The following is a 17,408-nucleotide window of genomic DNA, read 5'->3' as shown; positions in this document are numbered from 1 at the left end:
AGGCTTTCAAATCCCAGCCCAGCCACTGACTTTGGGTGACCTTGAGTAAGTCATTCAGATGTTCCCAGTTTTCTCATTTGCAGAAATGGACAGTGGCAAGTGTCAAGTCGTAACAACGATTTAACGAAAGAACGTATGCTGAGGCACGGTGGCGGGCCTGCCTTGAGTCCGTAACGGATGTCACCACTCTTACCGTCGTCATCATCATTCCTGCCGTCAAAAGTCGTAGTAGCATTCATAGCACCCAAGTTTATTTATTTATTTATTTTGAGAGAGAGAACGTGAGCTGGGGAGAGGCAGAGAGAGAGAGGGAAAGAGAGAGAGTCCCAGGCAGGCTCCGAGCATTCGGCACAGAGCCCGACTCGGGGCTTGAACTCAGGAACCTGAGCCGAAATGAAGAGTCAGACGCTTCACCACTGAGCCTCACAGGCGCCCCCTTAGTAAGCGCCTCTTAAGTGGTGGTGGTGATGCTGGTGGTGACTGTAATGGTAAGAGCTTGTTGGGTGCTTACTCTGCTAGCTTTTATACTAAGCATGAAACCTACATTATTTCATCATTATCTCAGAAAACTGATGCTCAGAGAGGTTCCATAGCTTTCACGTGTTCCCCTGCCGAGCCGGGGGCAGACCCAGGACACAGACTCAGATCTGACTGCCAAGGCTGCCTGCTTGTGGATCCTGTCGAGTGACATTGTCAGTTCCTTTGCAGAAAGACCTGCTTTGAAAATCGTATTCCACCTCCTTGCTCATTCTGATCATATTGCCAACTCAGCCGGGTTTCAGGGTGGAGAGGACACTGAAAGCTTGACCAGTTAGAGTTACTTACCTACCAAAAGAGAAAAGGAGATCTTACTGAACTGGTGAGCTTCCCAGAGCTGCCACTACGGTTCAGGAATAAGATCTTCGCTCTTCGCTTTGGTTGAGGAGGGGGCCAGTCCACCGAACCATGGAAATTCTTGAGACTCTGCCGGGGTAGCAGCTCTCTTCCAGGAACAAAACAGGGACGTCACGGGCAGACATCTCTGAGGGTTGATGTTTGTTCAGACATCTCTCTCTCCCTATCTGGATGGAAAGAGTGCATCCTTCTTGGCCCGAGAGTGTGTTTGCACACTAAGGCATCCTTAGAATGAAGCGGAGCAGTGCTTGGACCTTTGCTACTGAAACCAAGAAAATGCTGCTGCACTTCTTTGTTTCTTGGTGTTCTCATTGTGGTTGGTTTTTGTAGTGACTTCGATTTCACGTGTCCCCTCTTTTAAAATTCTATTTTGCTAGGGTTGGCAGAATTTCGGATTGTACGATTTATTAAGTACGCTCTGAAAGACGAAAGTAGTAAATTACAGTTAATCAGTTATCACATTTGTCTTGGGAGCTAATAATACGAGAGAGAGAGGTGCAGGAATGGGAATGATAATATAACAGGTCAAAGTCAGAGGTCTCTAAACTCTATCACTGTTCTTTCCCTTTGTGCTCTTTTTAGAATTGAGAATACCATTCTTGTTACGTTTCTATAATTACGAACTTGTGTATATACCTTGTAGCAGAAGATAAGATTCATTAAAGGGCATAAAAATATTAAATGCCAAAGAGAATTACTCCGTGGTACCTTTTCTTGCCCTGTTCATTGTTTTTCTATTTTTCAGTCACAAGCATGTTGAGAGGTTTCTACCGAAGAAACTAGCATGTAAATTAGCTTTGAATTTCTTAGTGTGTCCATCACTAAGTTCATTTATAAACAACTCGAGCAAATTAATGATTACTTATCAAGTAGGTACAAAACGGCTTAAAGAGGGAGGTTACTGCTCTAGAGAAACAACGAACTGCACAGCATTGTAATGAGACTCAGCCTGATATTGTTTGCTGGCGATACTCTGACCTCCATGAAGAAAAGCTGATATTAAAAGATTGGGGGTTTTCATCATGTTCCGTCTAGAGCTAGTATATGGCACAAGACTTTGAAATTCTTACTGCCTTGAAATCAGTGACATTTTAAACACGCGTAAGCCTTGCTGGCTCGGGATGGAGCCGGCTCTTAGAGACGTCTGACTCACATGTCTCCCTCGTTCTCCATTTTCCAGCGTTCCAATCCACAAGCTGCCTATCCCAACCCTGGACCAAGCACATCGCAGCCACAGAGCAGCATGGGATACTCAGCTACCTCCCAGCAGCCTCCACAGTACTCACACCAGACACACCGGTACTGAGCTGCGCTGGAATGTTGTCCGTGCACCGTCGCTAGCGCTGCGGGACTGACGGTGCAGCTCCCTGCGGGAACCCGGCATGGGCCACGGGAGTGTACTGTGCGCTCACATCCTCAGACTGTCCAGTAGCCAAGTTCCACCACTTTTCACAGACCGGGGTAGTGGCTTCCAGGTTGTACCTGTTTCGGAGTTAGACTTGAAAGAAAGTGCTAGCACAGTTTGTGTTGTGGATTTGCTACTTCCATAGTTTACTTGACATGGTTCAGACTGACCAATGCATTGTTTTCAGTGACAGTCTGTAGCAGTTGAAGCTGTGAAATGTGCTAGGGCGAGCATTTGTCGTTGTATGTGGTGAGTTCTTTCAGTGTAACAGCGTTCTCTGACCAATAGTACACACGCACACGAGTTTAACTGGTACTTGAAACATACGGCGTATGTCAACTCAACAAAATCACCAAGACGCAAAGTGAGATTATTTTGGTACACCTTTCATTTTAGTGTCTTATCAGTGGGTTGATTCATTTTTCTACATTGATCAGTGTTTTTTGACCAAGGCTATTGCTTGGGTTTTTTTTGAAAGTACAGAAGCCACATAGTTTTTCCAGAAAGGTTTCAAAACTCCCAAAGATTAATTTCCAACTTATAAGTTCGTTTTTCTTTTCAATCTATGACTTGACTGGTATTAAAGCTGCTATTTGATAGTAATTAAATATGTTGTCATTGATATAAACCTGTTTGGTTCAGCAAACAAACTGAAATGATTGTCATAGACAGTGTTTTATTTTTCCTGTTGGTGTTGCTGATTAGTGAGCATGCTTTAAGATGAAAAAAGCATGAATGATAACTTCCTCTGAAAGGTGCGGCATCCGATTCAGATATTCTGTCCCGATTTTAAAGCTGGTTGGTGTAGTGCTATTAAACTTTTGTTCAGTTAATTTTCCTTTTTAAAACTCGTTCGCACGTTGTTTAGGGTGCCCTTACTTCAGCAAAGGAGAAGGAGTAGGAGAGCCTTAGGATTTTTGAGGAAAAAAAAAAAGACCTATAACATACAATGTACTGTATCAAACTATTTTACATGAATGACACAAGTATTCTGAATTAAAAAAAAATTGAACATTGTTAAAAACAAGGTGTTATGTAATAAATTTATTTTTCATAAATCAAAATATGGAGTCAGCTGTATTTTTATATACACACAGGTGTTTTATTTTAAAATGTGCCTTAACAAGTGGCCTCTAAATAAATCTCTGTGATTGTTTTCATTAATGATGTCTATATATTCTACCTCTGTAGTGGAATAATGACTTAGGATGTATATACGGGTTCTTTCCTCTGCTGCACTTCGTACTATGATAGATGTGGAATAGACACCTTTCTAATCGAAAGAATTATGATGAGCTTTCCATTTCTAGAATAAGGCGTAATTCTGTCTTATGCTGAGAACAATTTGTTTTATCCCAAATAGTTCTTTTTCCTCCCTCCTTTCGCACAAAACCCAGAAGATTTAAAAAGCTGACATAATTTTTTTCCTAAAAATTCAACTCATTCAGATAAAAACATTCAAAGAACTAAGGAATTCCCAATCCTGCTAGGCCGGATCAGAGCAGTGAGGGTAATTTAGGAGCTAGACCTGTGTTGCCACATGACGTCTCGCCGCCCCGGCTCGTCCACACAGCGCGGGGATCTGATCACGGAGCTCCCTCCCCAGGGCCCTCAGGAGCTGCCCTCTGACCACAGACTGAGTCAGTCTGACTTCTGTCAGTACCCTAACCCGCCTTCCTATTTCCCTTCACTCGAATTGCCTTCTGTTTTTCCTCCCTGCCTTTGATGCGGTGGCTTCCAACCTCAGTGGGCGTGAAAATGATCTGCAGTTTGTTTTCTCTGGGTCTAGTCCCAGAGGTTGGTTCAGGGGCGCAGGGAGGACACGGAATCTTCATTTTTAACCAGCTCCTCAGTTGGTTCGGATGCGGTTGTCTGAGGAACACAGGAGAACACCTCCAAGCTGGTCTAAAGATTTGAGCAAACGGCAGTTCAGAGACTTGGAGAGAGGGCCGCCCTGTCGACAACCCGCCTCCTGCATGAATTTCAAAAAATAGAACCCTGGGGCACCAGGGCTGCTCAGTCTGTTAGGCGTCTCTTGATTTTCGGTTCAGGTCATGATCCCAGGGTCGTGGGATCTGGCCTCCCACACCGGTTCCACGCTGAGCGTGGAGACTGCTTAGGATTCTCTCTCTCTCTCTCTCTCTCTCTCTCTCTCTCTCTCTCTCTGTGTCTCTGTCTCTGTCTCTTTCTCTCTCTCCCCCCTTCTCTCTCTGTCTTTCAAATAAAAAATAAAATTTTTTTCAAAAAAGTAAAACCCATTATGGCAAGTTCCACTGGAAATGTTGGAAACGCCTAGGGCTCAGTTCTCAGATTTTTAAATTTAGCAACCCCTGTTCTCTGAGGGATCCTGTCCAAACTTGAGGAGTTAAACATATTGACATATGTTTATGACATCTTAACATATGTCATATAACATATATATATATATGTGGCATATGACATAGAAACATATTAACATATGACATATGACATATGACATATGTTAACCATCAAATTGACATATCCAGCCTATTTCATATACGGGTCCAGCTGCGTATATTTGATTGCATCTGTGACGAGAAACGTGCACAGACATACACCCCGTCGCCCTCCAGCCCGTTCCTGGCTTTATTTCTCTGTGTTGCACGTATATTTGACCGTTGTCTGTCTCTCCCCTGTACACCAGAAACCCCCCGGGAGGAGCCTGTACCGTCTCAGCCTCTCCTCTTTTCCCTTGGCCCTGGGTGAACGCACCATCCAGGCTCAGGACTCGGGTAGGCCGACGGTTCCCGGATTTCCCGTCCAGACCTACCTGCCGCATCTGACTCATTACTGCAGATTGTCTCCAGACCAAAGATACCCGAAGCGGACTCCGGCCTCCGCCTTCCACCCTGCTCCTTTTACAGACGTAACCGTCTCCGTGGCCACGAACCCCTCCCTCCCGGCCGTCCAGGCCGCACCGACACTGTGGCGTCATCCTTGCTCACGCGCTATTCCCGTTCCGCGTGCAAACCCCGGGCGAACCGCCCTCCCCGCCTTTGCGGCCCCACTCTGCGCCAAACGACGGCCACCCACCTCTTCCCTAGACTCTTCCACAAGCGTCCCGCCTGTTTCCGCCCTGTCTCCCCAGCCTCCGGCAGCCCGAGGGACCCTTTTCACACAGCTCGTGCCACTCCTCTGCTCTCGTCCCCGCGGTGCTCCTGGCCCGGTGAGAGCCACACAAGTCCCTGCACGCCGTGGCCGCCCATTTCGTACACCTGTCTTCTGTCACCCTTCCGTCCTGCGCCGTTCCTCCAGCTTGCCAAGCGTGTCTTGTCTCACGGCTCTCACACCCTGTTCCGGCTGCATCTGTCTCCCGCTCTCCCCAGCTTGGCTCGCTCCCTCACTTCGTCAGGTCTGCTCCAATCTCATCTTAGAGAGGCTCTTCGTTTCCACTGTGAAGTAGCAGCCTGCCCCCCGCCTCCCCACCCCAGCCTCCTCCCCTGTCCCCTTCAGCCGGGCCTCGTTTGCCCCCATAGCACTGACCGCCACTAACTCCGGCTTGCTTGGTCTTTCTCCCCACCCCACCAGAAGATAAACCCCAGGCAGGCAGTCGTTTTTCCCTGAGGTGCCGTTGACCTGTCACCGGTCCTGCTTACGGGGTGAGAGGTGTTGATTGGGTACACTTAGGTATTCAGCGTGATTGCCACGGTGTTAGCTAACACCTCTAGGCGGTCTTTTCATCTACGGCGACTGGAAACGTGCCTTCATGGGACAGTGCTCGTAAATACTTACTGGGTGAATGAACGAGTGAACAAACGACTTCACGTTGGGACGTCAAACGGGATCTCAACTCCAGCATATCCAAAAGAGAACTTTCAATCTTCTCTCCCTCGCCAAGCTCTGGCTTCCTAACTGGCCCCTGGCTCCCACTCGCACCATCCTGTGGCCTGCCTTCCACACGGCACCGATCCTTCCTCTCCAGAACAGTGATCACTACTTGACCTTGGTATACATCTAGGGTTTTCTTTTTTGTTTGTGTACTTGTTTATTGTCTGTCTCCCCCATGGAGTAAGGATTCAGTAGTCCTTTTAAAGAACAAACTAGAATGGTCATCGTACATGCTCTTAAGCCCTCAGTGGAGCTTCCTGAGTCAGTCACACTCAGGAGGTTATGTGTTTTTTCAGGAGGATGTTTGTAGACATCAATACACTTTTTCTAAAATTTATGGAGAAGGAAAAGCACTAGAATGAAGGAGTGCATAGAAGATGCATTATGTGATTTTAAGCCTTAGCTAGACCTAGGGGCGCCTGGGTGGCTCGGTCGGTGAAGCATCGCACTTCTGCTCAGGCCGTGGTCCCACAGTTAGTGAGTTCGAGCCTCGCATCGGCCCCTGCACTGACAGCACAGGCCTTGCTTCGGACCCTCTGTCTCCCTCTCTCTGCCCCTCCCCCGCTCACACTCTTTCTCCCAGAAATAAAAGAATAATTAAAAAAAAAAAAAAGACATCTAAACCCACAATAATCAAGACATTGTGATATTGGAGAAAGAATAGTCTTATAAATCAGTAGAACATGATGAGTCCAGAAAGGTACTGACACACAGAAGGGCGATTGATTTTCCAAAGAAGGGCGAAAGCATTTTAGCAGAGAAAGGATCGTCTCTTCAGCAAATGATGCCAGAGCAATTCGATATCCTTACACAAAACCAAGCGAGCAGAGCCTTAATTCAGACCTTGAACTCCATACAGATATGAACTCAAAATGGATCATAGACCTAAATCTAAATATGAAACCTGTAGAATAAAATGTAGGAAAAACCTCTGTGGCCTCGTGTGAAGCAAAAATTTCTTAGATATGATACCAAACGCACGATGCAGAGAAGAAAAGATTGACTAAGTTAGACTCTATCTCGATTAAGAACTTCTGCCCTTTGACAGACTGTTACGAGAACGCAAGACAAACACTGACTGGGAGAAGATATTTGCAAGTCCCGCGAGAACTTGTCTCTGGAAACAAAGAACCCTTAAAACTCAGTAATTAAAAAAAAAAACAACACAACAAAACAGCAATTTTTTTATGGGCAAAAGATGTGAATAAACATTTCGCCAAAGAAGATAGACAGATGGCAGATAAGCTCATGGAGAGATTCTCAACAACACTGCCCATTAGGGAACTGCAAATTAAAACCACAATGAGATCCTACTACACACCTATTAAAAAGGCTAAAGTTAAAAAATAACTGAGTACCACGTACGTGAAGATGCGGGGCAACTGGAACTCTCACGTCACTAGTGGGAATGCCAAGTGACCCCGTCGTTTTAGAAAAGGTGAACAGTTTCTTTTTAAAGTTCAACACACCCTTGTCCTACAACTTAGCCGTCCCAAGTGAAGCGAGAGCATGTTCCCACAAAAACCTGCGCACAAATCTTTGCAGGGGCTTTATCTGTAATTGCTAAAAGGTGGAAACCTATCCATACCTTGACCGAAACACATGCCGTAAAATGGTGAATTTCCCATGCAGTGAAATGGAAAGTGCGTTGCTGATACACATAACGTGAATGATTCTCAGCTCGTGATGCTAAATGAAGGAAGTCCATACTGTGCGATCTCATTTCTATGGCATTCTGGAAAAAGCAAAATTATAAGAACAGAAAACAGACCACTAGTTGCCAGGGGCAGGAGGAAGAAGAGGGATCCGCGAAATAAGAACATGTTGGTATGTTTTCGGGTGATGAAACTTCTATACCCTGATCTTTGTCTTGGCTACACAACCGTAAACGTCAAAACTCACAGAATTGGGGCACCTGGGTGGCTCAGTCAGTTAAGCGTCTGACTCTTGATTTTGGTTCGGGCCATGATCTCACAGTTCGTGGGTTCAAGCCCCATGTCAGGCTCTACGCTGCTAGCGGGGAGCTTGCTGGGGATTCTCTGTTCCCCTTCTCTCTGCCCTTCCCCTGCTCGTACACTCTTGCTCTCTCTCCCTCAAAAATAAGTAAACATTTGTTTAAAAACTGGCAGAATCGTTCAGGTGAATTTCAGTGGCTTTGCATAAACTCTACCATAGTAGAAGACAAGAGGGGAAGAAAAGGACCAACAATATCCAGTGTTGGCAAGGACGGGGAGTGGCTGGAACTGTCCTACATTATTAGTAGCAATATCCAATAGAACAGCCACCCTGGAAAACAATTTGACAATTGCTTATAAAATTATACCTATTTCCCAGGGGACCCGGCAATTGCACTCTCGTGTATTTACCGGAGAGAAATGAAAACATGTCCACACAATGTTCAAAGCGCCTTTATTACAGCACCAAAATGGATGTCTACCAACAGATGAATAGAGAAACGAACTAGTATATCCATGAAGTGGGGTATGTTACTCAGCAGTAAAAATGGAGGTTCAGTAGACTCTTAGTTGTAATGATGGTACAGGTATACATTTTGCAAAACTCCTGAAACTGTACACTTTCAATTGGCAATTTGTAAGTGAAGTCTTAAAGTCAGTCTGCTTAAGATGCCGTCATGCATAAAGCGCTGAGCACACGCCTCGCCTGTAAGCGTTCATTAAATGTTAGCTATAATTAGCATTCTCTCTATATGGAGATATGATTTTTCTAAAGACTTACAATATGACCTACTTCTAGCAGGTAAGTTGAACTTTGGGGGTCACGTCACGACCAGATGTCTCCTAGCCCTTCCCAAATGAACGTAGAGCAATTACATGAACGTAAGCAGGATTCTTGACGTCCATAATTCCAGGGCTGAAATAGTTAAAGGTAACTCCGATATCACTAACCCATCATGAAGGTTTTTTTCTTTCTTAAATCCAGGGAAGGTGAGGGGCTCCTGCTCTTTACTGAACAATTAATTCTCCTCATCTCACTTAGGGACAGCTGTGAATTTTCTCATAACCTGAATGTGTTTTGAGGGAGCAATGGCACTGAATCCACATTTACTGAGCACTTAGGATCCCAGAGAGGCTGTTAGGGCCTGTGGCCAAACAGAACTGAAACAAACCACAATCCCTATCCTCAAATACTCATGGAATTTAATTTAGTTGAGGAGGCAGGATACACGTATGGGAAATAAAGCAATGGAAGCCATTATTGCATCAAGCACTAAACGGAAGGTTAAGAACCATAACTATTTCTCTTTTGAGAAGAGAAAGTACAGTGGGAAAGATGTCGGGGGTTGGGTGGGGAGACTGTCGGTGAAAAGCATCAGAAAGAACGCGAGTTTGGGACCTAGGGCTTTGGTCAAGTCATTCTCTTCCAAGCTCTGTAAATATTAAGAATTGTAGTAACAGGGCGCCTGGGTGGCTCAGTCGGTTGAGCATCCGACTTCGGCTCAGGTCACGATCTCACAGTTCGTGAGTTCAAGCCCCACATCGGGCTCTCCGCTGTCTGCGCAAAGCCCGCTTCGTATCCTCTGTCCCCCTCTCTCTGCCCCTCCCCTGCTTGTGCTCTCTCAAAAATGAATAAAACGTTAAAAAAAAAAAAACTTACAGAAAACGAATTGTAGTGGTAACTATGACACTTTCAGTGAATCACCGAAATGCGTAAAGGTGCTGTGGAGAGCAAGCTCCATCACTGTTCAGAGTTGCCTGATTAACTTTGTTATCTCAGCTTGACCCTAAAGTAACACTGCCTGCCTACCATTTGGAGAATTAAGTACAAATGTGCTTGTCTCAGTGTACAAATGAGACAAAATGAAGTTTGGAGAGATCATGCCCTGCAAAGTCAGTCGGCTGTGTGGTAAAGTCAGATTACTGCAGCATCCAGGCCCCAGAGAAAGGAATAAGTCTAAGGTGGTCACCCACGGTGACGTGGCCACTCTGTTCAGAGCACTAAACGTGTCCTGGGCAGCAATGGCCACAGATGAAATTGGTAAGCTCGTGGAAGGCCAGTGAGGACCGTTTTGTGTACAAATAAAGTCATTTCTTAGGTGTGTTTTTCCATTTAAGTTACAAAGTACAAAGAGAATTTGTATTTTACCGGTTATTGATAATGTCTGTTGAAAGCATACTCAACAGTGCTAATGGATGTAAAAACTGAGGCTGGCTTAATAGACCCTAAAATCCACTTGATAGGCAGTAATTGCCTTCCCAGTTGAGTTTCTTCATTGGTGGAATATATGCTATACATAGGCAAAAATAGATAACGAACAATTGTCTCTGATTTAATCAAGGACTTTTCCTAATACCAAACTACGCTGGACTCCTCTCGTGGTCCCCGTCTCCCTCCAGTACCATAACTGTTTTACTGTGAGTTTGTAGTGTAGACTGAAGTCATGGAAGTGTGGTGTCACTTCTGTTGTTCTTCGTCAGGACCGCGTCGCGTTTTGGGGTCTTTTGCGGTTCCGTGCATATTTTAGGATCGTCTTTTCTATTTCTGCGAAAAGTGCCATTGGAATTTTGATAGGGATTGCATTAAATCTGTAGGTTGCTTGGGTACTTTGGGTATTTTGGCAATGTTAATTCTTCCATTTAACCAACATGGACTATCTTGCCATTTATTTGTGTTATCTTCGATTTCTTTCATCAGTGTTATAGTTTCCAGTGTATAGGTCTTTTCTCTTCCTCGGTTAAATTTATTCCTGGGTATTTTATTCCTTTTTGATGCAATTATAAATGAGAGTGTTTTTTAAATTTCTTAACCTGTTTTTTTTTTTTTTTTTTTTTTACTGGATGCTGATATTGTGAATTTTCCTTTGTTGGTTACTAGATCTGGTTATATTTGTTTAGTGTTGGATTTGTTCTGGCATACTATTAAATTAACTGGATCTTTTTGATGCTTGCTTTTAAGCTTGTATATCAGGTCCAGAACTGTGCCTGGGGCTAACTAAGTAGTGATACTAAAGAAATGTCCTGAGAATTCTGCCAGATGCCTCAGCAACCACTCTGATTGGTAGGAAGATAGACTCTTCTCAGCCCTGCGTAAGTTCCTGGAAATGGTTTTCTCTGACCTCAGGTAATGTTCTCTCATGCATGCCCAGATCAGTACTCAGCAAAAGATTTGAAGGGACTCCTCTGCAGATCTCCTAAGCTCCCTCTCTCTGTGCAGTCCCCTGCTCCAATACATGGCCCTGAAATTCTGGCCACCTTAGCTTCTACGTGTATTTTATTTTATTTTATTTTAGAGAGAGAGGGCTAGCACAAGAGAGTGGGGGGGGGGGGCAGAGGGAAAGAGAGAGAGAGAGAGAGTGGGAAAGAGAACCCCATTGCTCAGCAATTCTGAACCCCATTCTGCTCCATTGCTCAGCACAGAACCTGACATGGGGCTCGACCCACAACCCTGGGACCAAGACCTGAGCCGAAATCAAGAGTCAAATGCTCAACCGACTGAGCCACACAAGCGCCCCTGTAGCCACCTTAGCTTCTATGCAGTGCAGCTTCTATCTGCTTAACACACACCAACGCCAATAGACCGTATTTGGAGCTCCCTTTCTTGTGTTGGAAACTGCTTTCAAGCAGTAAGCTCACGCAAGAGTAAAACTCGCTTTGTGCTGCCTGTTATCTGATGTCTGAAAAACACATTTTTAAATATATTTGGTCCAATTTTCAAATTGTCTAAGGAGGAGGGGTCTCTAACGGTTCTTCGGTTCGAGCCCTATGTTAGGCTCTGTGCTGACAGCACGGAGGCTGCTTGGGATTCTCTCCCTCTCTCTCTCTGCCCCTCCCCTGCTCTCTCTTGCTGTCTCAAAATAAATACAATTAATGGGCATTGAGGAGGGCCCTTGTTGGGATGAGCACTGGGTATGGTAGGTAAGCCAATTTGACAGTAAATTATATTAAGATAAATAAATAAGTAAATAAATAAATAAACTTAAATTTTAAAAATTTGTTTAAGGAGGAAGGGCAAATCTGGTCCTATTGTTCCATCGTGGCTGGAAGCAGAAGTCACAGCTGGAGACAGTTTGGTAGATGGAGAAAACATTGAGCAGATTCACAAGATTTATTAGAATTGTGATGTAAGTGAGTTCGATATTGACAAGACAGTCAATACATTTTCCTAAAACTTGTGTACGTGTCCAAACATCTGGTTTGGCAATCTGGTATATAATGTGATCCTCTGGTTTCCCAATGAGAAGATGAAAAAAAGAAAAGGATAGATAGATAGATAGATAGATGATAGAGATAGATGGTAGATAGATAGATAGATAGATAGATAGATAGATAGATGATAGAGACAGATAGAAAGATAGATGATAGATAGGCAGGCAGACAGACAATAGACAGACAGACATAGATATCCTTTAAGAGATGGAGATGGAATTAACTACATATAAAGTTCAATGTAGTTACAAATATTTAAAAGTACACATTACATAAACTAACATTATTTTAGAATATTGCCTCTTCTCACTAGAAGGAAATTATCCATTCTCTCATATGCATCTTTGACTTGATGAGCAATTTTGTCACTGCTATAATTTCTTTGTAAGTTAGCTAAACATCATTTTTATGTCACTTGAAATTGTATGAGATACAGCATTTTTTTTTCTTTTTTATGTATATCACTCTCACTGGAAATTTTCCCCGGGCCACAAGTATTCATTCACATCACGGGAAATGGCTTGTCTGGCACTTGTTTTTGTTTATTTGTTTGTTTGTTTTCATTCAGCAGTCACCACATGCAAAATACTTTGTGGCTTTTGTAAGCGATTTTTATAAGACTTATTTACAGTATATCCAATAATTCTAACTGGGTGTGTCAGACCCCCAAAGATAATCACTAAATACTAAACTTGGTCAATTGCTTTGTCTCTGTTTTTAAAAATCCATTCCATCAGGTGACCTCTCTAATCATCCCAAACTAGCATTTTAAGATCATTTTAATATTTTTTTTAACGTTTATTTTTGAGACAGAGAGAGACAGAGCATGAATGGAGGAGGGGCAGAGAGAGAGGGAGACACAGAATCGGAAACAGGCTCCAGGCTCTGAGCCATCAGCCCAGAGCCCGATGCGGGGCTTGAACTCACGGACCGCGAGATCGTGACCTGAGCTGAAGTCGGACGCTTAACCGACTGAGCCACCCAGGCGCCCCGAGATCATTTTAAACTAGAGTTGCAAGATAAAAAATACAGGTGTCCACTTAAATTTGAATTTTAGATAAACAGTAAATTTTAGTATAAATTGCCCCAAATATTGTATGAAGCCTACATGCATTACCAAAAAAAAGGTATTTGTCTGCAATTCCAATTTAACTGGTCATACAGAATGTCCACCTGAAATAAAAATACAGACTTTTATTGGCTAAATCTGGCAATTCTATTTTATTTTCTTTATCAATTTTTTTAAATTGAGTATAGTTAACACACAATGTTACATTAGTTTCAGTTGTTAGATGTGGTGATTTGACAATGGTACACTTTATGCCGTACTTAGGACAAGTGTAGGTACCAGGCATCCCATACAACAGTACTCCAATGTCATAGACTACGTTCCCTATGTTGTGCATTTCATCTTCCTGACTTATTCATTCCATAACTGGAAGCCTGTACCTCCCACTCCCCTTCACCCATTTTGCCCATCCCCCCACCCCTGGCAAACATCAGTCTGTTCTCTGTATTTATAGGTCTGTTTCTGCTTTTTTGTTTGTTCATTTGTTTTGTTTTGTTTTTTAGATTCTACATGTGAGTTAAATCATATGTGATATTTCTCTTTCTCTAACTTACTTCACTTAGCATAATACCCTCTAGGTCCATCCATGTTATTGCAAATGGTAAGATCTCATTCTTTTTTATGGCCAAATGACATCCCATTATACACACACACACACACACACACACACACACAGAGACACACACACACACACACACACACACACACACACACACCACATCTTTATCCATTCATCTATTGATGATACAACCCTGTTTTGGATCCAGGTCCTCCTTGGAAAATCTTTATAAGATGTTGCTTATCAGATGATTCCTTCTCTTTTGAGTGATAATATTGAAAAAGCATCTCGCTTTATATTTGGGCATAAACAATAATTTTCACCATCATTTTCTTCCTAAGTACTAATATCATAAGCACTCTAGACTATTTCCAAGCATTTTCCCTTGGTGGGGGGTAGAAATTAATTCAGAGAACCAAATATTAGAAGACTGTGTTCACCCATTTTCTGAATATTCCACCAGAACCCACATGACTAATTAAAGTACTACAATATTCATGAACACAGGTTTGGGCTAGGTGAGTGCGTTCATTTTTCTTTTCACGTTTTCAGGTTTATTTTCTCTGAGATTTCGGAATACCAGAATTTTTCAGAGGTAAATGTTATCTTTAACATCACTATCCTGATCCCCTCCCCCCCCCCCGCCAGATTGCAGGTATCCCCTAAGCCACACACACTTGTGAGGCAATTTAGATGGCAAATGGTTGTATCTGTGAAGAAATCTAGGATTAAAGAATTCCTTCGGTCAAAATGACTTTTAAAAAAAAGTGTTAAGGACTGAACAAAACTAATCGTATTTTCTTCATTTGTTCTTAGCATAGTAACAATAATGCTCTCATTTCCCCCTGCTGTATCATTTAGAAAGAGTAATTCAATTTACCTCACTACTGTGGAATCCTGGTGGGGTGTCACATCTTTCATAACTTAACTTGTTCTGTCACTTTATTAAGTTAGGGGGGAAAAATAACATTTGCTACTTTGGATCCTGTTTTAGAATCCATGAAAAAGTGTTAAGTTCCTTCGTGCCTCCTGAATATCCTCAGTTAATACCAAATTGTACCCAGCTTGAAGCATTTCCTGTGATTCAGAAAAGCATTTTTGTTCTGTCCCCAAGGATACAAATTGGAAACAAAGTGATTAAACAAAACAAAACAAAACAAAAAAAACTTGGAAGTAACACAATAAAACATCCCTAGGAGGCATGAGAATCTTACATTAAGCCGTTGGTAAGTTTCGAATCCCGCCCAGATGTGCTGAAAATAGTGAAAATCTCCACTGCCCTCTTTAAATCAGTGGTTTTCTCTTTCTTTCTTTCCTCTTCCCTTTTGGACACAGATGACTTTGCTGTTCTGGGGGAAATCAGAGCGCTCCCTGCCTCTGAGGCCGATGCACTGAGGAGGTCAAGGGTGCTTGCTCCAGCAGCTTCTTCACACCCGGCTTAGAAGGAATTTCTCCCAGCACATTCCTATCCCTAAAGAACACCCTTGCTTCCCATTCCAGAACAATGCTTTCTCTGCCAGCCAGCCCGTTGATACTAACCAGAGCTTGACCAGCCCCTGCAACCCAGTTCCTCACCCGGACTTTTACATTTCACGTGTGCTAAGTCGAGCATCCTTAAAGAGAGATTTAAAAAAAAATTTTTTTTTAATGTGTATTTATTTTTGAATGAGAGAGAGAGAGTCAAGAGTGAGAGCAGGAGAGGCAGAGAGAGTTGTCAGCGCAGAGCCCGAAGCGGGGCTGGAACCCACAAACCTTGAGATCATGACCTGAGCCAAAGTCAGATGCTTAACCGACTGAACCACCCAGGCACCCCAAAGAGAGATTTTTTTAAAAACATTATTGATGCAACAAATGGCATTTCCTTCAGGCTTTTCTTTTTCCATTTTTTTTAATGTTTATTGATTATTTTTGAGAGAGACAGAGAGAGTAAGAGCAGGGGAAGGGCAGAGAGAGACGGAGACACAGAATCCGAAGCAGGCTCCAGGCTCCGAGCTGTCAGCCCAGAGCCCGACGTGGGGCTCGAACCCACAAACTGTGAGATCATGACCTGAGCCGAAGTCGGATGCTTAACCGACTGAGCCACCCAGGCGCCCCAAAGAGAGATTTTTTTTAAAAACATTATTAATTCAACAAATGGCATTTCCTTCAGGCTTTTGTTTTTCCATTCTTTTTTTATTTAAAAAAATTTTTTTTAACGTTTATTTTATTTTTGAGACAGAGAGAGACAGAGCATGAACGGGGGAGGGACAGAGAGAGAGGGAGACACAGAATCGGAAGCAGGCTCCAGGCTCTGAGCCATCAGCCCAGAGCCCGACGCGGGGCTCGAACTCAGGGACCGTGAGATCGTGACCTGAGCTGAAGTCGGACGCTTAACCGACTGAGCCACCCAGGCGCCCCTGTTTTTCCATTCTTAAAGGCAAGCACCCTCGGAACCAAAGTGTTTACAGTATTCTCTCTCATCCAGTAATTACCAAGCCAGCTTCAAGAGATGCCCGGCAGTCTCGGTCTTCCTTTACAGCTTGATTTCTTTCACTGCATTTTCTACTGAATGATGATGTGTGGTTTCTGAAAACGGACCATTCACTCCTTGCCCGAGGAAATGGCATGTTCTGGAGAAGAAGTGTGGAAGACAGAGACCCAGACTGATTTCCGACCTAAGCTGGGCTCTTGGGGCAGCACTGGGGCACAAATCAGTCTGCTTCCCTGTGGCTCAGGGTCAGCGGGGGGACCAGATCCAAACAGGCAGGCTCGGGGCTGGCACCTTTCCAGAGTTCCAGGAGCCATCTGCGGGGGTGAGCGGAGTCTTCTAGAGGGTCTGGGATGGGACTCACGTGAGCTCACGACACCCCCTTTCTACTGCCATTACCCGCCCACCCTCCATGAGCTTCATAGGAGCAGGAACCGGCCTTACGTACCTCCCCACTGGCGCGGCGGCCGGCAGAGCGGTCCCTTGATGGTTAAGCGTAGGTTAAACTGCTTCATCCGGGAAGACGATGTTTAGGGCTACAGTTTCCAGTTGGCTTTTCCTCAACTCCCAGCCGAGAGCAGAACGGGAGGGGGGATGGCAGGAGGAGACAGTGGCGTGGCACCGAAACTTCAACGAAGTCAAAGGTCTTAACTTTAACGGTGATTTGAAGTAGGTCTGGACTGCTTTTTCTTTTCCTGGGCGGAGCTGCTTAGCCATTTCAATGTTTGATATCTGCTAAAAGCATTGAACGTTTTTAAGCACAGTCAAGCACTTGCCCTAACGTGGCCTGGAAAGAAAGAAGTAGGAACGGGATTTCCCTGACCCCTGGCCCCTCACAGAGCTCTGGACCACACAGGTGCCCTTTGATCTGCCGACCTTCGACCGTGTTGGGTTTCTTGGGTTACAAAAAAGAGCATTTTGCTCCCTCTGTATCCACGACCTTCTTCCTTCCTTCCTTTCAATCCCGTGATACCAGGGCGTTTGAATGGAAGTGGAAAGGA

The 17,408-nt window shown here is 44.0% G+C and overlaps 1 protein-coding gene across 4 annotated transcripts in view; it reads left to right on the top strand.

Annotated features, from left to right (window-relative positions):
- Positions 1-11,250, top strand: part of CDK8 (cyclin dependent kinase 8) — a 118,057-nt gene extending 106,807 nt beyond the window's left edge. For 3 of the 4 annotated variants that reach the window (XM_060637494.3, XM_060637492.3, XM_060637497.3), the window contains one exon: positions 2,075-3,363. In XM_060637494.3, coding sequence (XP_060493477.2) covers positions 2,075-2,200 — 126 coding nt within the window. In that variant the 3' untranslated portion in view covers positions 2,201-3,363. Of the gene's footprint in view, positions 1-2,074; positions 3,364-11,062 lie in introns of those variants that run through there. The other variant, XM_060637495.2, reaches the window with a different exon arrangement.
- Positions 11,251-17,408: the final 6,158 nt, after the last annotated feature.

This window comes from Panthera onca, chromosome A1 (genome assembly GCF_046562875.1).
Source record: "Panthera onca isolate mPanOnc1 chromosome A1, mPanOnc1 haplotype 2, whole genome shotgun sequence".
In the NCBI taxonomy this organism is placed as follows: Eukaryota; Metazoa; Chordata; class Mammalia; order Carnivora; family Felidae; genus Panthera; species Panthera onca.
The sequence above is the reverse complement of the archived record's forward strand: the minus strand, read 5'-3'. Positions and strand labels throughout refer to the sequence as shown.